Raw genomic sequence first — 23,052 nt, forward strand, 5'->3', positions numbered from 1 at the left:
CCCTGAGGCAACCTACACGCAGAGGCGGGTCCAAATCCAAAGCTGAACCCCAGGAGCTGTGCGAACAAAGAAGAGAAAGGGAAATCTCTCCCAGCAGCCTCAGGGGCAGCGGATCAAATCTCAACAGTCAACTTGATGTACCCTGCATCTCTGGAATACCTGAATAGACAACGAATAATCCCAGAATTGAGGCTGTGGACTTGGGGAGCAACTGTAGACTTGCGGTTTGCTTTCTGCATCTAAGTTGTTTCTGGTTTTATGTTTATCTTAGTTTAGTATTTAGAGTTTATTATCATTGGTAGATTTGTTTATTGATTTGGTGGCTCTCTTCCTCCTTTTTTTTATATATATAGATTTTATTTTTTTCATTTTTCTCTTTTTCTGAGTGTGTATGTGTATGCTTCTTTGTGTGATTTTGTCTGTATAGCTTTGCTTTTACCATTTGTCTTAGGGCTCTGTCTGTCCGTGGTTTTTTTTGTTTGTTTGTTTTTGTTTTTTTTAGTAGAGTTTTTAGCACTTGTTATCATTGGTGGATTTGTTTTTTGGTTTGGTTGCTCTCTTCTTTCCTTTTATTTTTACTTTTTTTATTTTTAATAATTATTGTTTATTTTAATAACTGTTTTATTTTATTTTATTTTATTTTTTTCTTTCTTTTTTGCTCACTTTTCTTCTGAGCTGTGTGGTTGACAGGGTCTTGGTGTTCTGGCCGGGTGTCAGGCCTGTGCTTCTGAGGTGGAAGAGCCGAGTTCAGGACACTGGTCCACCAGAGACCTCCTGGCCCCAGGTAATATCAATCGGCGACAGCTCTCCCAGAGATCTCCATCTCAATCCTAAGACCCAGCTCCACTCAGCGACCAGCAAGCTACAGTGCTGGACACCCTAAGCGAAACAACTAGCAAGATAGGAACACAACCCCACCCATTAGCAGAGAGGCTGCCTAAAATCATAATAAGAGCAGAGACACCCCAAAACACACCACCGGATGCCATGCTGCCCACCAGAAAGACAAGATCCAGCCTCATCCACCAGAACACAGGCACCAGTCCCCTCAACCAAGAAGCCTACACAACCTACTGAACCAACGTTACCCACTGGGGGCAGACACCAAAAACAACGGGAACTATGAACCTGCAGCCTCTAAAAAGAAGACCCCAAACATAGTAAATTAAGTAAAATGAGAAGACAGAGAAACACACAGCAGATGAAGGAGCAAGGTAAAATCCCACAAAACCAAACAAATAAATAGGAAATAGGCAGTCTACCTGAGAAAGAATTCAGAGAAATGATAGTAAAGATGATCGAAAATCTTGGAAACAGAATGGAGAAAATACAAGAAACATTTAACAAGGACCTAGAAGAACTAAACAGCAAACAAACAATGATGTGCAACACAATAAATGAAATTAAAAATTCTCTAGAAGGAATCAATAGCAGAATAACTGAGGCAGAAGAACAGATAAGTGACCTGGAAGATAAAATAGTGGAAATAACTACCACAGAGCAGAATAAAGAAAAAAGAATGAAAAGAATTGAGGAGAGTCTTAGAAACCTCTGAGACAACATTAAACGCACCAACATTCGAATTATAGGGGTCCCAGAAGAAGAAAAAAAGAAAGAGACTGAGAAAATACTTGAAGAGATTATAGTTGACAACTTCCCTAATATGGTAAAGGAAATAGTCTATCAAGTCCAGGAAGTGCAGAGAATCTCATACAGGATAAATCCAAGGAGAAACATGCCAAGACACATATTAATCAAACTATCAAAAATTAAATACATAGAAAAAATATTAAAAGCAGCAAAGGAAAAACAAAAAATAACATACAAGGGAATCCCCATAAGCTTAACAGCTGATCTTTCAGCAGAAACGCTGCAAGCAAGAATGGAGTGGAAGGACATATTTAAAGTGATGAAAGGGAAAAACCTACAACCAAGATTACTCTACCCAGCAAGGATCTCATTCAGATTTGACAGAGAAATTAAAACCTTTACAGACAAGCAAAAGCTAAGAGAATTCAGCACCACCAAACCAGCTTTACAACAAATACTAATGGAACTTCTCTAGGCAAGAAACACAAGAAAAGCAAACGACCTACAATAACAAACCCAAAACAACTAAGAAAATGGTAATAGGAGCACACATATCGATAACTACCTTAAATGTAAGTGGATTAAATGATCCAACCAAAAGACATAGACTGGCTGAATGGATACAAAAACAAGACCCATATATATGCTGTCTACAAGAGACCCACTTCAGACCTAGGAACACGTACAGACAAAGTGAGGGGATGGAAAAAGATATTCCATGCAAATGGAAATCAAAAGAAAGCTGGAGTAGCAATTCTCATATCAGACAAAATAGACTTTAAAATAAAGACTATTACAAGAGACAAAGAAGGGCACTACATAATGATCAAGGGATCAATCCAAGAAGAAGATATAAAATTGTAAATATTTATGCACCCAACACAGGAGCACCTCAATACATAAGGCAAATGCTAACAGCCATAAAAGGGGAAATCGACAGTAACAAAACCATAGTAGGGGACTTTAACACCCCACTTTCACCAGTGGACAGATCATCCAAAATGAAAATAAATAAGGAAACACAAGCTTTAAATGATACGTTACACAAGATGGACTAAATTGATTTTATAGGACATTCCATCCAAAAACAACAGAATACACTTTCTTCTCAAGTGCTCATGGAACATTCTCCAGGATAGATCATATCTTGGGTCACATATCAAGCCTTGGTAAATTTAAGAAAATTGAAATCTTATCAAGTGTCGTTTCCAACCACAACTCTATGAGACTAGATATCAATTACAGGAAAAAATCTGTAAAAACTACAAACACATAGAAGCTAAACAACACACTACTTAATAACCAAGAGATCACTGAAGAAATCAAAGAGAAAATCAAAAAATACCTAGAAACAAATGACAATGAAAACATGATGTTCCAAAACCTATGGGATGCAGCAAAAGCAGTTCTAAGAGGGAAGTTTATAGCAATACAATCCTACCTCAAGAAACAAGAAACATCTCAAGTAAACAACCTAACCTTACACCTAAAGCAATTAGAGAAAGAAGAACAAAAAAACCCCCAAAGTTAGCAGAAGGAAAGAAATCATAAAGATCAGATCATAAATAAGTGAAAAAGAAATGAAGGAAACAATAGCAGAGATCAATAAAACTAAAAGCTGGTTCTTTGAGAAGATAAACAAAATTGATAAACCATTAGCCAGACTCATCAAAAAAGGGAAAGGACTCAAATCAAGAGAATTAGAAATGAAAAAGGAGAAGTAACAACTGACACTGCAGAGATACAAAGGATCGTGAGAGATTACTATAAGCAACTATATGCCAATACAATGGACAACCTGGAAGAAATGGACAAATTCTTAGAAAAGCACAACGTCCCGAGACTGAACCAGGAAGAAATAGAAAATATAAACAGACCAATCACAAGCACTGAAATTGAGACTGTGATTAAAAATCTTCCAAGAAACAAAAGCCCAGGACCAGATGGCTTCAGAGGCGAATTCTATCAAACATTTTGAGAAGATCTAACACCTATCCTTCTCAAACTCTTCCAAAATATAGCAGAGGGAGGAACACTCTCAAACTCATTCTATGAGGCCACCATCACCCTGATACCAAAACCAGACAAAGATGTCACAAGGAAAGAAAACTACAGGCCAATATCACTGATGAACATAGATGCAAAAATCCTCAACAAAATACAGAATCCAACAACACATTAAAAGGGTCACACACCATGATCAAGTGGGGTTTATCCCAGGAATGCAAGGATTCTTCAATATATGCAAATCAATCAATGTGATACACCATATTAACAAATTGAAGGAGAAAAACCATCATCTCAATAGATGCAGAAAAAGCTTTTGACAAAATTCAACACCCATTTGTGATAAAAACCCTTCAGAAGGTAGGCATAGAGGGAACTTACCTCAACATAATAAAGGCCATATATGACAAACCCACAGCCAACATCATTCTCAGTGGTGAAAAACTGAAACCATTTCCACTAAGATCAGGAACAAGACAAGGATGCCCACTCTCACCACTATTATTCTACAGAGTTTTGGAAGTTTTAGCTACTGCAAGCAGAGAAAAAAAAGAAATAAGAGGAATCCAAATTGGAAAAGAAGTAAAATTGTCACTGTTTTCAGATGACATGATACTATACATAGAGAATCCTGAAGATGCTACCAGAAATCTACTCGAGCTAATCAATGAATTTGGTAATGTAGCAGGTTACAAAGTTAATGCACAGAAATCTCTTACATTCCTATACACTAATGATGAAAAATCTGAAAGTGAAATTAAGGAAACACGCCCATTTACCATTGCAACAAAAAGAATAAAATACCTAGGAATAAACTTCCCTAAGGAGACAAAAGACCTGTATGCAGAATACTATAAGACACTGATGAAAGAAATTAAAGATGATTCAGACAGGTGGAGAGATATACTACGTTCTTGGATTGGAAGAATCAACCTTGTGAAAATGACTCTACTACCCAAAGCAATCTAAAGATTAAATGCAATTCCTATCAAACTACCAATGGCATTTTTCACAGAACTAGAACAAAAAATTGCACAATTTGTATGTAAACACAAAAGTCCCCAAATAGCCAAAGCAATCTTGAGAAAGAAAAATGGAGCTGGAGGAATCAGGCTCCCAGAATTCAGACTATAGTACAAAGCTACAGTAATGAAGAGAGTATGGTACTGTCACAAAAACAGAAATATAGATCAATGGAACAGGATAGAAAGCCCAGAGATAAACCCATGCATATATGATCACCTTATCTTTGATAAAGAAGGGAAAAATATACAGTGGAGAAAAGACAGCCTCTTCACTAAGTGGTGCTGGGAAAACTGGACAGATACATGTAAAAGAATGAAATTAGAAGACTCCCTAACACCATACACAAAAATAAACTCAAAATGGATTAAAGACCTAAATGTAAGGCCAGACACTATCAAACTCTTAGAGGAAAACATAGGCAGAACACTCTATGACATAAATCACAGCAAGATCCTTTTTGACCTGACTTCTAGAGAAATGGAAATAAAAACAATAATAAACAAATGGGACGTAATGAAACTTAAAAGCTTTTGCACAGCAAAGGAAACCATAAACAAGACCAAAAGACAACCCTCAGAATGGGAGAAAATATTTGCAAATGAAGCAACTGACAAAGGATTAATCTCCAAAATTTACAAGCAGCTTATGCAGCTCAGTATGAAAAAAACAAACAACCCAATCCAAAAATGGGCAGAAGACGTAAATAGACATTTCTCCAAAGAAGATATACAGATTGCCAACAGACACATGAAAGAATGCTCAACATCACTAATCATTAGAGAAATGCAAATCAAAACTACCATGAGGTGTCACCTCACACCAGTCTGAATGGCCATCATCAAAAAATCTAGAAACAGTAAATGCTGGAGAGGGTGTGGAGAAAAAGGAACCCTGTGGCACTGTTGGTGGGAATGTAAATTGATGGAGCCACTATGGAGAACAGTGTGGAGGTTCCTTAAAAAACTAAAAATAGGACTACCATACGACCCAGCAGTCCCACTACTGGGCATGTACCCAGAGAAAAGCATAATTCAAAGAGTCATATATCACAGTGTTCATTGCAGCTCTATTTACAATAGCCAGGACATGGAAGCAACCTAAGTGTCCATCGACAGATGTATGGATAAAGAAGATGTGGCACATATATACGATGGAATATTACTCAGCCATAAAAAGAAACGGAATTGAGTTATTTGTAGTGAGGTGGATGGACCTAGAGTCTGTCATACAGAGTGAAGTATGTCAGAAAGAGTAAAACAAATACTGTATGCTAACACATATATATGGAATCTAAAAACAAACAAACGAACAAAATTGTTCTGATGAACCTAGGGGCAGGACAGGAATAAAGACGCAGATGTAGAGAATGGACTTGAGGACATGGGGAGGGGAAAGGGTAAGCTTGGACCAAGTGAGAGAGTGGCATTGACATATATACATTACCAAATGTAAAATAGATAGCTAGTGGGAAGCAGCCGCATAGCACAGGGAGATCAGCTCGGTGCTTTGTGACCACCTAGAGTGGTGGGATAGGGAGGGTGGGAGGGAGACGCAAGAGGGAGGAGATATGGGGATATATGTATATGTATAGCTTATTCATTTTGTTATAAAGCAGAAACTAACACACAGTTGTAAAGCAATTATACTCCAATAAAGATGTGAAAAAACAATAAACAGGAAAACTATGTCAGTAAATAAGTTTGGGTAATCTGGAAAAAAAAAGGACACAAGAGGGGGAGGGGAGTGGGGGGCTGGACTGGGAGTTTGGTGTTAGTAGATACAAACTATTAAATACAGAGTGGATGGACAACAAGGTCCTACTGTATAGCACAGGGAATTATATTCAATGTCCTGGGATAAACCGTAATGGAAAAGAATATCAAAAAAATGTGTGTGTGTGTGTGTGTATATATATATATGTATGTATGCATATATATATATATGAATCACTTTGCTGTACAGCAGAAATTAACACAGCATTGTAAATCAGCTGTACTTCAGTTTAAAAAAGTAAAATAAAATAAAGCTGATGGTGAAAGGCCACAAGAAGACTGCAAGGCAGGGCACCCAGGATGTCTAGATCAAGATATCAGGAACTTTACTCCTCCCTGCTTTTCCTTTTCTTTATCCTGTGTGTGCTTGCCCTCTGGGACATCTGATAGCGTATTTGGGTCGCTTTGTCAGCCTCACCCGTTCTAGCTGTGCCTGAGCAGAGTTCACTGGGCTGTTAGAAAGGTTTTTTCCAATTCTCTTCCTATTCATCTTTTTGCAGAAGGTTCCTTACTTTCTTGATCCTTATTGAAACTGTCTTGCTACTTGTCTGTCTTGTAAGTGTACTACATGCAGGGTGTCCCCACTTGTCACGTGGGAATGCAACCTTTATTTCCTTCAGAGAGCTATTTAGAGACAGAAGGTGGACCGAAAACAGGGTTTCTGGGGGGAAGGGGGGTATCAGTTCAACCTCTTTCCTTTGTTTGCAGAAAGTCCTGGCAAGTTACTTCAACTCAGTGAGCTCTGCTTCTTTTTATAATGGAGACAATAAAACCCACTTCAGAGATTTAGGACTTAAATAAGATAATGTGTGAGACTCACTCAGCCAACATGGGTGGTCAGTAAGGGAGCTATAGTTGTCATCCTCATTCGAAACCCAATGCCTGTCATTGAACTGTGCTAGTAATTGCTTGTATTCCTTGCCTTAGTCATTTAGGACCTTGACGGCGTGTGTATTATGTGGCTGGTTCTAGACCCTGGAGATATAATGCTGGATGGGACAGATCCACAAAAGACACTTCCACCGTGGAACTTGTATTCTAGGGGTGGAGACAGACAAACAAGAAGGAAACAAAGAAATGTCTCTTTGGGGAGAGTACTGTAATGTGTGCAGTGGAGAAGAAGAACCAGGGAAGGAGTGACAGACACCAGGGCTGATGGACAGGCAGGGATGGGGTTTCAGAGACTGGTGTACAGATTCTTCTCTGAGGATTGGTACTCAAGCAGGTTTCCCACTTAAGATCGTGAAAGCCAGCAGCAAGTGCAGAGGCCCCAGGGTGGCACAGTGCTCGGTATATTCGAGAACATCTGGAAGGCCAGTGTGGTGGCTGCAGAGGGAATGGAGGAACATTCTAAGGTCAGAAAGATAACCCCGGTCAAGGTTTTGTTGGGCCATGTAACCCACGGTAAGGTGTTTGGGTTTTGTGTTTAGTTTGATGGGAAGCCATCCGAGGGATGGTTTGAGCAGGGTGGTGGTGGGGTCTGAGGACCATTTTTAAGTGTCATCTGGCTGCTGAGTGGTGAGTAGACTGAAGCAGGGTGGCCTGGTAGGTGGCTATTGCATGAGTCCAGGTGGGAAATGGTGGGACCTGGGCTGGCGTGGTGGTGCTGTGAGTTTGGATTCGGGGTATAGTTTGAAGGCAGAGCCAACATTCAGATATGTTGCTAACGCAGCGTACGTGGGAGGTGAGGGAAGAAATTCAAGGATGAGCCCTAGGTTTCTGACCTGTGCATTGGGAACAACAGTGATGCCGTTGGCTGAAGCGGGAAGCGGAAGGTTTAGGAAGGGCTGTTGTTTGGATGTGAGGACATCACGTAACTCCTGAGTCATCGTCTCTTTCCGCAGTTGGGGACACATGAGAATGCTCATTGCTTACAGACCTGGTGCTGGGCTCTCGGGAAACAAAAGTGACTCAACGTGGTCCCTGCCTTCCCTGGCACAGCGTCTGCCCCGAACAGGTGCTGAGGGGATGGAAGTCCCAGTGCCAAGCAGTTTGCATGAACAGCTGCTACAAACATAGTAAGAGCCATCACCTTAGACCCATGGTGGGAGGTTACAGGAAATCCAGTTATGGGGAGAGGAATGGAGCGGCCAACCTACCCTGGGCAGATTGGAGAAGGGTTCCTCGAAGGGAATTTTGAACCAAATATTGGAGAAGCAGTGGTCATTCACCAGGTGATAAGTCCTGCAAAGGGAATGGCACAAATACTTAATGCTTATTCCAATTGCTGGTCATGCCAGCCAGGATCTTAGCATAGGGCTGCCGTGTGTAAAGGCTTTGGGAATACAGGATGGTGAAGATCACTGGTTCTCGGAGGTGCTCTTCAGGGCCAAAAGATGGAGTCAGAAAGTGCAGGAGACTTCAAGAGCAGTTCCAGAAAGTCTAGAAAGCCTCGAATAAGGGTTTCCTCTTGACAGATCTGTTCTGATGTCTTGACACGGCCTCTGAGGTCAGTCCCATTAGTACAGCCTCGGGTGGGCCTCTGGCCTGCAAGGGACTCTTCTCTTCAGGGCCAGGAATTGGGATCTGGTACTGGAGCGTCACCATCCAGGCATCCCTTGGGTCCTCTCTAAGTCTCCCTGTACCCAAGCCCATGCTTCCTTTCAACTTGCTGAGGAAAATCCTGGGTTTGCCTCACAGCGGAGCTAAGTTGAGGGTCCTTAGTTTTATTCTTTTTGCTTCTGTGATAAGGTTGGAAGCACCTTATAGAAAAATCTTCATCATCCCTGGAGTAGGACTTGGAAGAAAATAACCATCTGTCAAAAGTAGAGATGGCAGGTTTTGCTTAATAGGTTTAAGCACGATATTTTACCCAAACATCTATTTTGCTCTTGGTAATGTCTTATCTTTGCCAAGTGCCCGTCCTGAAAAATGCTATTTCTGTCAAGCTGAGCTCCTGATAAAAATCTTCTATCTACCCCCCCCCCCCGCCCACCGCTGCCCCCAGTCTATCCTGATAAAACCTCCTTCTTCATTTCTGATTTCCTCCCAAGGGATGGTTTGGATTTGTCAGGAAAGGGTGAAAAAAGGATGATAAGGGTTTTTCTTTTCTTCTTCTTTCTTAAAATTTTGTTTCCATATAGATGCTCATGGCAATTGGAATATAATTTTAAGTAAGTCAAGCTGATAAGGGGTGGGGGGGGTTGGAGACTGTGAAGAAAGGAAAAGGAGAGCAGTCATTTATAGGCAAGAGCATGTTCAGTCAGGCTGTTGGTTGTTTTCTCTTGTTTTTCATTTACAATTGAGCCGAGGATGGTAACACTGATTTGGGTGACGTGGCAGTTTACAGGCAGGGGATGCTATTGAAGGAATCAGCCACATTCACAAAAACACTTGCTTCCTGTTCTCTTTGAAATATGTAGGAATATTCTTTATGGCAGCTACTCGTGCTGGTGGTTGGCTCCGTAGCCATTACTAACTTTAACCAGTGCAAATCAAGCGTCCTACTTGTCTTTGATAACTCTTTCCACTAATCTCCTTTCCAACTCCTTTTTTTCAGTATCTCATCAGGTCTAACTGTACCATGAACATTGCAGGCCAGAATTGGGTTCTCCTGATGTAGTGCAGCCTGCATGAGGTTTGCACGAAGGGCAGAGGCTTTGTCTCAAAGCCAGTTCAGTGTAGAGGAGATGAGGTGTGTCAGAAGGCCCAAAAAATCTGATGCAAATCAAGCCAGTTCTCACTGACACGAGACCTCCTGAAATACCAGAAGTGGGAGAAGGGATTTTTCCCCTATGTTAATCCTCACTTAAATGCAGCCCAGAGAAAGAGAGCTTTTGCTCAGATTGGCCTGTGCCTAATTTCAGATGCGGTGGTGGATAAGCACACTGACCACCATCACTGACGTAGAGCATGAAGACTACTCTCTTGCCTTCTAGTCATGCTTTGCACTCAATCTTCCTCTTTTACCCCCAGGACATTCATGAAAGTACCATCCTCCAAAAGCAGGAGAATCTCCAAGCCTGAGGGTACTGTTTGTTGGTCCCCCTTCCTCCTTAGATGAGTAGAGCGCCATCGTTCAAGTCTGACACAGTCCAATGAAAGAGGCACTCAGGATGCAAGGCAGTCATTCTTTTGGGTCCTTTTTGCAAGAGTCCCTAACTCTTTTCCCTAGATCTGAATTCTGCTCTGGCACTTCACCCCTGAAATGAGATGATCTAGGAGCCCTGGGGAGGAGAAGGGAACAGAATGGATGGGCCAGGGCTTTGCTGATTTGTCTGGAGTCCCGAAGCATCTGCTGTGTGCCATTGAAATCTTCCATCCCTCTGTAATCCAAACCAGACATTGTTGTCAATACTCCCCATTAAAATTCTTTTTTTTAATTTAATTTTATTTTTAAAATTCTTTTTAAATGTTTTTTGATAAATAAATACAGCCACCAAGAATGACAGTGTGAGACTTATGGAAAGTATGGGTTCACATTTTTAGAAAAGGACAGTTTTCAGTATCCTTAGTGCGACGAACGTAAAATTTTAAAACCTTGATAAAGAGTCATCCCATGTAGCTTTATTGATGTGAACAAGATTTTAGTTACCAAAAACAAAACAAAACAAAAAAAACAAACCTCATTAAAAAATTTTTACTGTAAAATATGATTCTCCCCAACATACATGATTTGCCCCTCTTGGAACATATTAGTGGGATTTTATAAGGGCTATGAATATTTCATATAAAATAACACATATATTGCTAAGGTTAAAAAAATAGATCAGTGGAAAAATATGAAGTCATATATCTTGAGTGCTGCCAAAGAGAAAATGAAGGAGAAATTCTAGAATATTTCTGAGTCCGATTCTACAGTCAAGGGCCATGTTGGTGACTTGGGGATATCCAGTTCATGTTTTACAAAGGATAAAATCATCTTGCTCATTTTAGTTTTGATGTCTTTCCTAATAAAGGGAACTGTTTCCAACTATTGCAGGTGAATGGAATATGTCTCAAGAGACTCTGGGAGGGGAAACGCCACTTTCTCAAACTCAGCCGTTGGAGACCACCAGTAAAGCTTGGGTGTCTTTGAGGCTATGCAAAAAGTGATTGAAATTAACTCAGTAAGGGCAGAGATTGAGCAAAGGTGATTGGAATATGAATTTATTTTGCTCTCACACACTGGTTGATTCTCCAGATTGGAATAAACATCACATTTTCTGGAATGCACTGTATTCTTCCCTCCAATAGTTGTTTCTAAACCACCTGGTGATCTAAGAACTCAACTCTGCTGTCATGTCATTCAATTATATTAAAAAAATAGAGCACTAAATACATTATCCGTTGTCTTGTTCGGTGACGATTTGAATGCTACCAACAAAGTCTTTCTGTTAATACTTAGATTCCTTGGACATCAAAGAGAAATAAGATGGGCCAGATTTAGAAGTGGAAAGATTCAGTTACTCTGCTGTGAGAACCAACTGCCTCAGACTTTCAGAACTTAGGATATTTGGCCAAAAACATTTGAAGCTTTGAAATCATTGATCCTGAAGTTTCAAGGGGCAAACCACTGACATCGTTGCTTATTAGGACACCCTTAAGCGCTTCTCGCCAAAACCCAGCTATGGATACAGCAAATCGGTGCTAAAAATGTCTTCATTTTCTTGACTTAAGCTCTTTCAGACAAAGTTCTGCAAAATAATTTCATGGAGGAAAAGAAGTCAAACTGCTTTTACCCTATTATGATGAGACAAATCTAGGCTTCTTTTCCTGGCCTGCTGGTTGCTGATTCTTTTCAGAAGCTTGCCGGGAGCTCTGTTGTGTTTGGTCTTTGCCAAAAATGCTCTAAGGTCTTTGCTGGAACTCAAGTTTGCTTTGGTTGCCAAAGATGATTCCAGGAAATGACTCTGGGGCATTTTGGGGTAAAAACGTTCCCTCTTTATCCCATAACAAGCAAACAGCCTTTTCATGTCATCACTCCCTTTTTCCTCCTCTGGGCAAATCTGGTTCCACAATTCCAGAACTTGGGAAAATGGCTCCACCCAGACCTGTGTCTTACACTGAACCTGTAACCTACCAAGAGTGACAGCTGAGCCTGTGATGTGTCAGTAGACTCAGCTGTCATGTGGAGATCCAGTGATCACAATTTAAAAGCAGTTTTTAAATGTGAGATTTTAAAGATTGAACTGAGTTTTCTAAATTTTTCTAAAATGACTTTGGCCACAATATTTAATTCAGTTTGCAATTTCAAAATGCGTTGAAGGAGGGTGCGAAGTTTTTATGTTGATTGCAAGGAAGGCATTGTGCTTTTTAAAATTACAAAATGCTTACTTAATGAACGCAACCTTATGTGGAAGGCGAGAAATTGGAGTAAATCATTGGAATGAAGTGACATCTTGGTCATAGAGGGCGGAGTCTGGAACCAGGGAAGCTGTCAGGTCTGGCAACTGCAATAGTAGAACCCTGCTTTAGGAAGAGCTCTCATCCTGGAAGGAAGGGGGATTGATAGCAGCAAAACAGCCCCAAGGGTGGAGGAGCTAGAATGCCGGGCAGCCTAGGTTATGGGAAATCAGGAAGGCCCTGGGTTACATGATGGGAGCTATTCTAAGAATACAGTAGAGACTGGAGCAAGGGCAGTACCGGAATTAAGTGCGACAGTGCTGCTAAGACCTCTTTGCATCGGAGCCCGTTCCTTAAGTTTGCGTTAAGGAGCAAACCGTGGCAAATGGGGTTTATGGTGTCTCAGCCTGAGGATTGGGAGAAATGCCTAAGCCAGGGTTTCTCAACCTTGACTACACACGAGAACACGGGAGGGTGGCTGCTTTTTAAAATGCTCATAGCTAGACCGTAACCTCCAGAGATTCTGAGCTAATTAATCTGGGATTTTTTTTTTTTTTTTTAAGTTTCCCAAGGGATTGTAATGGTAGCCAGGATTGAGAACCACTGGCTAAGGGACCAGGAGATGAAGCAGAAGCAACGAGAAACTAGATTGGACTTATTTGGAGAGGGGCAAATAGGAGACATTGTGGTCTGGGGCAAATAGAGAAATTGATCTAGAGCCAATGAACCTGAGTTCAAGTCTTTCCCTTTGCTGTCTGTTGCTGGGATGACATTGAACAGGTTAAGTCATGTGTCTATTTCTTTTCTTTTTATTTTTTTTTTCTCCATTTGTCAAATAGGGTTAGTGAGAACACCCACTTCATTAAAGTGTTGTATAAATTAAAATGAGATGACACAGCCTCTAAGCACTGGACATGTACTCAATAGGAAGTGACCAAGTGTTTGTTGAATTTTATAGATGACCTTGAAGCAGATGGAGAGGCTTCTGTACATTGTCAGACTGCAAAATGTGGTGGGAATAGGGTTTTCATTAAGAACATCCCTGGCACCTGTGAGTAAGGCTGGCAGGAACAGAGGGAGATTGGAAGTGGGGAGACAAACCGAGGAGACCAATGTTCTAGAACAAAGATCCACAAACTAGGGCTTGCAGGCCAAATCTGGCCCAGCACTTGTTTTTGTAAATAAAGTTTTATTGTAACACGGCCATGCTCGTGTGTTAGGAATTTCTGTGGCTGCTTTTGTGCTACAAAGCCAGAGTTGGGTCCTTGCATCAGAGACTGCATGGCCTACAGAGTAAAACATATTTACTCTCCGGGCATTTACAGAAGAAGTTTGATGACCCCTGTTTTAGGATAAGATTTAAAAGGCTGGGTTTGAGATGGAATGTTTGAAATAGAATGAGAAGGGCTTCAAACATCAGGAGAATTGGCAGGCCCTGGTGACAGATTGTACATAGGGGGATTTTGCCGTATAAAGGTTAGGGATGCAGTGTCTTCATCGTAGGTAGCATGATGCAGGGGGACAGCCTTCCTGGAATCTGGGCGTGAGTGCAGGATTGTGGTGTCCTTGACCAGAAAGATCTAGGACTGTCACCACTGGAAGGGGCTGCTATGAGCCCCCAACATGGTGGTCTCAGGGCTGGGGTCCCTGCCCCCATTAATGAGCCCCCCAGTTCTATCTGCAGTGGTGGCTATCACAGTGTGAAACGCCAGTACTCCAGAGAGAGTCATGCACACAAACTGATTCAGATCATCACTTAGGACGTTTTGGATGCCAAGTCCCTAATCTCTGTCACCGTACTGCACGGAGGTTGATTTTCAATTTACCTTTTTTGTTCTGAATCTTAGCTGTTTTGATTCTTAATTCAGAGCATTCATCTCAAGTGGATTCAGAGATTCAAATCTGATGATAAATTCATGTTTGTTGAGAAGTTTGGGAGGGAGGAGGAAGATGTTGTCAACTGAGGTTTTGAATAATGTCTTGTTTGACATTTTAAACTCAAAGTGGGCTGAACTGTAGATCAACACATATAGGCATTATGTGACAGAGATGCACCTTGTGTACAAATACAGTGCAGATCTGGGGAAAAAAAAGAAAAACCTGGAAGGAAAGGTAATAATAGAAAAGCAAAGGTCACAGGGGCTTAGAAATGAAGGATCCTATTCACTGTTGTCTTTATGTGTCCTGCCTCTGGGTTAGGGTGGGTGGAAAGGGGAAATTTGAGTATCTACTCTGATTAGGCCTGATGCTAGGTAATAATGTACACACACCCGTCTCCCATTTTACATATGGGGACATCGAGTCACAGAAGTTAAGTACTTTGCCTAAGGTTAATTATTAGTAGGTGGCAGAACCATAATTCAAACTCAGCTCTTTCTTATTCCAAATCCCATGCTTTTATGACTAGATTTGATTTGTTTGCTTTTCTTGGTTACCTCTCCCTCTTCCCCCAGCAATTAACCTTATAATGAGGTCACTTTGTAAGTACAGTTGATCCTTGAATAATGCAGGTTTGAACTGCATGGGTCCACTACATGCAGATTTTTTTCAATTAATACGTATACTATATGATCTGTAGTTGGTTGAATCAGCAGATGTGGAACCACAGACATCGAGGACCAACTCTAAAGTTATACGTGGATTTTCAGCTGCGTAGGGGATCCATGCCTCTAGCCCCCAGGTTGTTCAAAGTTCAAGGGAACTGGTAGTTGAAGGTTTGCTAGATCTATTTTTTTCATGCCTTTTTTTTTTTTTTAAGTTCTAGATGCCAGTCCTTCCCTTCATCCTTTCTTGAAATGCTTGTTAAGTGCAGGCGGCATGCCAGGCCCTGAGGACAGAGAGGCTGGGTACTGGGCAGTGGTACTCAGTGTGACCTACAGAGTGTTGTTGGTCTCTGTACTAGTCAGGGTTGTTCAGAGAGACAGACAAATAGGGGGTGTGTGTGTGTGTGTGTAAAGAAATTTATTATAAATAATTGGCTCATGCAATTATAGAGATGGTCAAGTCCCATATCTGCAGGGTCAGTTTGCAAGCTGGAAACCCAGGGGAACCGATGATGTAATTCTAGTTGAAGGTTGGCAGGCTCGAGACCCAGGAAAAGCCAGTGTTTCAGTTCAAGTCCAAAGGCAGGGAAAACAAAACAGTGTCCCAGCTCAGAGGCTGTCAGGCAGGAGGAATTCTCCCTTCCTAGTGGGGGAAGGGTCAGCCTTTTTGTTCTATTCAGGCCTTTGAGTGTTTGGATGAGGCCCACCACATTAGGGAAGGCAATCAGCTTTACCCACTCTACTGATTCAAATGTTAATCTCATCCCAAAACACCCAGAATAAGTTTGACCCCGTATCTGGACACCCCATGACCCAGTCAAGTTGACACATAAAATGAACCATCACAGCCCCCAGACTGTTACTGGTCTCCAACAAGGTAAGTATGGAAGTTGGGGGCAGGCATGTTGAGAGCAATTGGACGTGCGTCAGGCATGCGATCAGTGGACCTTGTCTTGATGACTAGGGTATGGACCAGTTTGTTGAATTCAAGTGAAGAATTGCATGTAGGGTAAGCTATGTATTAGGCATGTGTATTGGGCCAGCATTTTATCCAAGATGGATTGGAGGGAAAAGCTTCACTACTGCCAGTTTGAGAAATAACTGCTGTGGGTTCAGGGGTTTCCATAGGCGATAAAGTCCCACGTGATGGGCTTTATAATGACGACCTAGACACGAAGAAAGAGGAGTGTTCCTGGGAGAGACCAGGGCCCAGAAGGCATCACAGAGATGTGCAGACCACTTCGAAGAGGGCAGGCCTTGCACTGTCCTAACCCTCCCCCCACTACATCCCCCCAGAGGCTTAGGAAAAGCAGGAAAAAGGGGGTCAGGAGCCAGAGAGATGTGTAGTCCAGGAACAAAAGCGGTAGGCAGGCTGAATGAGCTGTGAACATGGCAGGGCAACGGGCCCCACTGTCCTGACTTCCGGCCACGTAGCACTGGATGTGTCGGCTGGGTTAGAGATGCAGGGTCCATCTGTACACGAGCCCATGGAAAGTTAGAGCCGAGAGGTGCCCATCTCCAGGACACTCTCTTTCAGGAAGAGAAAGAGGAGGGGCCAGCTCAAGGTGATGCACCTTTCAAACACACACACACACAAACTAGCAGTTCCAATTCTGCTGTTTATTGAGCCCTTCTTACATGCCAGGCACCAGGCACAGTATAGCATGTGGCTTTTTCCAACGTCCGCTCCCCTCCTTGAGGCCTGGCTTTTATTATTTTATGTGTCTTCATTGGTGACTAGTCTGTGGAGTTTTAAGGTAGAGAAAACACCTGCAAGTCTTTGAGAGCTAAGTTTGGTCAAAACCAGTTGGGATCTAAAGCAGGAAATGCACACAGGATACTGAGAGCATTTTCCCCCTCACTACCCTGGAATTAGGATTGCTTAGGGATTACATAATTATGCCTTTATAAGCACGTCATCAAAGAATTAGAAATAAGTAAACTGGGGGACTTTTGGGAGAGGAGCTAGAGGAAGTGACCGGACCCCCATGGGAAGCCTGCCTGCTCCTCCATTTAGCCTCTGGGTGAACTTTGACCTGCCTAAGGCTGAAGGAAAGAAAGTTCAGAGATGCCACATATCAAAGTAAGTGAAGGTTGGCCACTTTCTCCCACGTGCCACTCAGAGAACAGCCCGTGTTCAGAAAATGGACAGCCCTCAACACCCTAATTTACATCAACTCATCTTGCCCATAATATCACCTGTCTGCACCCCTACCCCCCGACTTGGACAGGGGTTGCAGGAACTAATTGACACCAAATACCTTCCAATGAGAGTTCAAGTGGTTGGTATTTCAGTATCTTACTTAAGCCTCCCCCATCACCCTTGCAAGGTTAGCGTTTCTACTTGCATTTCAGAGAAGGGAAAACCAAAGCTCATAGCGTTTAATCCCTCCAAAGAACAAATTCAGAGTTCCCATTTGTTGTATATTTTCCAGAGCTTCTGGGATCCTGGTGGGCTTCCAGAGCTTCCTGGGTTCCTTCCCAAAAGTGCCAAGGTCCTTTCAGAAGAAAGAAGACCCCTCAAGCCCCAGAGCAACTGTACCTCCAACTCGGGCCATACATGCAGGAGTTGGGCCACATGCAGTCAGAGAGACCTTGTTTCCAGTCACCACAAGGGGAGCACGGCTTAAGCTTGTAGAGGCTCAGTTTCCTCATCTGTAATGGGGACACCGATTGCCACCTGCTTGTGCTGTGATAACCCAAGACATTATCAGTGTGAACTACCCAGCCCCTGCACAGAGCCATAGCAGGTGCAAAGCGTAACTGCCCTGCCCACTGATGGAAGCTAGATGATCATTCTCCCCACCCCTGCTTGAAGGGTCAGTGTTGGCTGAGAAAACACAATTGCTGTGGCTCCCTTCTCTTTTTCATTCTCAGTGGAACTAATTTGGTTTTACCAAACAAGGAGACAGGTTTCAAAAGCCTGAGTCAGCTTGTAATCGGCCAGCTTGGTAACAGTGCAACCCTAATCAACCTGTGATTTCACATCCCCATACGCTAGGCCTTGGCCTTTGGTCTGTGGTCCCGAGCAGTGGAATTCAGCGAGTCATATTTGCTGTGTTGATAGCAAAGAACCGGGAGCTCAGGCGTTTAACCCTGAGGTGATTAAGAGGGAAAAAAGGAGTCGTGTTTGTGAAAACTCAGAGACACATCAAAGAGCCCTGGGCAGAGGCAGGCGCAGTAAGGCAGCACAGGTGAAACTCGCAGGGTGTAAGTCATCACATTCTTTGATCCTCAAGTTTTGTGAGTCACAGAGACTCGCTGGGACAGTTTGCAAGCTCAGTGGGGTCTGGGCAGGAAGGAGAAAAACTCCAAGTGTGGAAAAAGAGTGTTTTTTTAGCAGGAAGCTGAGAGAGGGTAATTTTCTGGAGATGTGATTTTTGCTTGGTCTTCTCTGAGGCGGCTGTGTTGTAGCTGGATCCTGGGATTTCTGCAGCATGAGAAGAGAGGAGGGAGAGTTTTGGGTGTGTCTTGTGTCCCTGGGGCTCCTCAACAGTAAGCATGCATTGAGCACTTACTGTGTACAAGGAGTTATGCTAAATATCCTTCGGACATGAGGTTTTTACATTAATAATTTTTAAATCCGTGGCTCTATATATAGCCTTTTATGAATCTGCATTTAAGGGGGGTGTGTACAGGCTCGGGTATAAGAGAGATCTGGGTACGAATTTTGATAGCACTGGGTTCTGATTGTGTGACTTTGAGAGACCTACTTGTCTTCTCTGTGTATGGTTGTTAAATAGACTGTTTCTGGCCCTCAGTTTCATGATTATGGTCCTACTTTCTTCTTCCTTTTTGCACTTAATTATTTTACTCTCTTGTCATGGACACATGCATCCACCCTTCCAGCATTTATCATATATTATGATATGTTTCCACAAAGATAAGTGAGAGCCAGTTTTTGTCCTCGTTGAACACCCAGTCTTCATAGGAAACATTTAGTAAAACAATTTACCAAATCCAGTGTGACAGGCACATATTTTTCTTAGTACTGTGTACGAAATGCTGTTGGAATATGCTGATAGATATTTTATCTGCAAATTGAAGAAGGCTTCCCTTGGGAGGTGATGCTTCTGAAACTGGGTTTTGGAGGATAAATAGGAGTTCACATAGGAAGAAGTAAATTAACTTAATCATTATTAATACTTCTTTATTCCTTCTCTTCTTTTTTCCTCTCCTCCACTTCCTCCTACTCCCCCCCCCATTCTCCTTCTTTCCCTCCTCCTCCTACCTCATAGTCATGTTTTATTGCTAACAAGAATATCTACCTGGAAATGTGCCAAGTAGGGAAAAGAAGACAGTACATTTAATTAGGAAAAATTATACTGTGATTGTCTTCTCTAAACAGCATGTTTTTTTCTTAATTGAAGTATAGTTGATTTACAGTGTTGTGTTAGTTTCTGGTGTACAGCAAGTGATTCAGTTATACATATATATGCATACTCTTTTTCATATTCTTTTCCATTATGGTTTATTACAGTATATTGAATATAGTTCCCCATGCTATACAGTAGGACCTTGTTGTTTATTTTATATATATATAGTAGTTTGAATCTGCCAGTGGCAAACTCCTACTAATTTATACCCCCCGCATCCCCTTTGGTAACCATAAGTTTGTTTTCTATGTCCTTGAGTGTCTTCCTGCTTCATAAATAAGTTTATATGTGTCATATTTTAGATTCCACATATAAGTGACATCATATGGTATTTGTCTTTCTCTTTCTGACTTACTTCACTTAGTATGATAATCTCTAGGTCCATCCATGTTGCTGCAAATGGCATTATTTCATTCTTTTTATGGCTGAGTAATATTCCATTGTGTATATATCCCACATCTTTATCCATTCATCTGTTGATGGACACTTAGCTCTTGGCTATTGTAAACAGTTAAACAGCAGGTTTTTCATCACCACGGTAAGTCATTCTGTTCTCAACTTTGTTCGCAGTTCAGTCTGGATGCGTGTTTATTTACAACTCACTTTCCACCCGCTTTCGCTTCTAAATGGGACTGCAAAAGGAGCTCTGGACGTCTGGGGAAGGGGGAGGGGCCCGTGGGGTTCTATTCGGCCTTAACTCTTCCCGTTCTCTCCGCACCCGCAGATGGGAAGCCGGTGTCGCTGTCTCCGCTGGAGTCCCAGCCTCACAGCCCCCGGTACACGGCGTCCAGCCAGCGGGAGCGCGAGAGCCTGGAGGTGCGCGTGCGCGAGGTGGAGGAGGAGAACCGCGCGCTCCGCCGGCAGCTCAGCCTGGCCCAGGGCCACGGCCCGGCCCACCGGCGCGGCAACCACTCCAAGACCTACTCCATGGAGGAGGGCACCGGCGATAGCGAGAACCTTCGGGCCGGCATCGTGGCAGGCAACAGCTCCGAGTGTGGGCAGCAGCCGGTCGTGGAGAAGTGCGAGGTAAGGAGCACCCAGAGCCTTCCAAGGTCCCAGTCCCCACATGGCCCACAGCCACCCCTTGCAAGTGCCACCTGGAAGCGTGGCCAGGGGCCTGGAGAGAGCTGGCGTTCTTGGCTCAGGCCTGGGCCTGAATCTGGCTTGGTCATTCACTTTGCTGAATGGCCAGGCAAATCGTTTTAAGTCTCTGAGCCTCAGTTTCCCCACCTGAAAAATGGGCATAAGGAGGCTTGCACTGCAGAGATATTAAGAGCAGCAAACAGAACCTGCTGCTTGTTTCTTTGCGGCTCATTTTGACACGCTCAGGATTTCTACGCCTAGCTGTCATCCTGGGGGCCCCAGGGGGCCAGGGGGCATGGTGCACCTGGCCTTGAGGCCCTGCTGGGAAGTTCCCCTGGACCTCATTCTCACTTTACATACAGCTTCTGTAATTCAGAACCAGAGACTTGCTTATCTAAAGCAGTTCTTTGAACTTTTATAGCTTTGTATCATTTTCCCCCTTTTAGAGTACGCTGGCTTTCTTAGTAACTCTTTGGTCATTTGGAAAACTTACTCACTCCCTCTCCCTCTTGCCCCTCACCCCGCCCCCGGTTCATGCATCCATGCTTATGTGTGCGCTGCATGTGCATGGGCACACACGTGCGTGCACACGCACACACACACACACACACGCACTCGTTTTCTGCTTCCTCCAGTCCCAGTGGAGAGGAATTAGAACATCCCTGTTAACAGCAAGCCTTTCTGGGACAGACAAACCTGAGTTCATTTCCCAGCTCTGGTGGTTTCTGTTGTGAGTGCTTGAGCAGGTTACCTAACCTCTCTGAGCTTCAGATGTGTCTCATCAATAAACTTTAGAAAACAATACCTGCTTCCTGCAGTATTTGTGCAAAGGAAATGGGATGGCCATATAGAGCCACAAATAGTGTCTGGTATACAGCATATTTTCAATTATGGGTAATTTTTGTTATTTTTAGTTAGATGCAGATATTACCTGCTGTTTGTTTATTCCATTTCCTGGCTACATTCTCAGAATATTAGACCTCAAATGCCCTGAAGAGAAAACTGTAATTTTTGCAAAATGTAAGATGAAATGTAAATTTGCAAACTGTAAGATGCTGTTCACGTGAATGTGGTTTTTAGTGATATTGGTGATACTGTGTAGTATGCCATAAGGGGATATGGGGCTTATTGAGTGATGTAGACTCAGTTCTATGCAAGGTCAGTGGTCAGGGAGATTTTAGACTGGAATGGTCAGGGGGAGCCCCTGAGGATAATAGGATTTCTCATGGATTCTCAAGCCTGGTTTGAAGTGTGGGCTGGTGGAGAGGCGGAGGAAGGTAGATGGAGGACATCCAACAAGGAGTGTATGTGTGAGTATGAAAAATATGAAGCGAGGCACTGTCAAGCAGGAAAGTATTCAGAACACAGTGAGTTGGTCGGTCAGGTGAGCACAGAGAACCTGGGCAGGGAAGCGGGTGCTGCATTGTCATCATTCATCCAACAAATATTTACTGATCCTCTATTATGGGTCTCACACTGTTCTCTGTGCTGGGAAATAACAATGACTGAAAAAGAGACAAAACTCCCTTTCTTCTGGTTCTTATGTTTTGAGGTGGGAAGTGAGGAAGAGACGATAAACAAAAAGAAATTCCTACTGTTACCAAACCCAGGTTTGGCTGCTCGCTGCTCATAAGCCAATAATTCGAGAGGCAAGTGTCGGTAGAAAGGAAAGGTACTTTAATCAGAAAAGCTGGCAATCTGGGGGGAAGGTGGACTCATGACCTGAGACCAACTCTGAAGATTCTGCTCAGCCATGACAGTTTTTAAAGAGGAAAAAGGGGGAAGAATCTCAGTGAATCACTGAGGCAGGAGGTTGGATTCTGCATCATTCTCCATTGCATGCAGACGGGCTCTTTCTTCAGATGTTATGTTGCCTGCGTGATCTACCTGCAGGATTCTTAGGGGGACTGTTAGGGGTAGAGAGCTAGTCATTTTTTAACTGCTTAATTCTTCATTCTTCTTTTTATATAAGAAGAGAATCAACAGGTTAGGCAAGGCATGGTGTGCATTCAGGAGAGCATAAGTCAGGAGTTAGGTTAAATTGCCTAGTGATCTCATTCCTATAATTAGGTTCTGACTACATGCCAGGCCCAGCCTCATTTAATCTTCCACAGCCATTGCCAGTGGCCTGTGTAATGGAAGATCTCTGTTTTGCATCTTTGGGGACTTAGCAACTTTAACAAATTCCCTTGGTCTAGGCTGGTCTGGGATGGGCCCTAATTTGGGGATCTTCTTTCCCTGCCTGGGTGAAGGCTGGTTTGATTTCTTACAGATTCTGTGCTCTCAGGTTATGGTCATGGCATCAGTTTAGAGTGTTGGCTGGCCCAGAGGGAGGAAATTCTTTTCTTCGAGTGTGTTTACATTATTATGACTCAGGCTGACTTAAACCGT

General features: G+C 42.8%; 1 protein-coding gene across 1 annotated transcript in view; it reads left to right on the plus strand.

Moving 5' to 3' along the window:
- Positions 1-23,052, plus strand: part of LARGE1 (LARGE xylosyl- and glucuronyltransferase 1) — a 598,072-nt gene that overhangs the window by 252,631 nt on the left and 322,389 nt on the right. The window contains 1 exon segment of the mRNA XM_061204391.1: positions 20,303-20,604. Coding sequence (XP_061060374.1) covers positions 20,303-20,604 — 302 coding nt within the window.

This window comes from Eubalaena glacialis, chromosome 11 (genome assembly GCF_028564815.1).
Source record: "Eubalaena glacialis isolate mEubGla1 chromosome 11, mEubGla1.1.hap2.+ XY, whole genome shotgun sequence".
Taxonomy (NCBI): Eukaryota; Metazoa; Chordata; class Mammalia; order Artiodactyla; family Balaenidae; genus Eubalaena; species Eubalaena glacialis.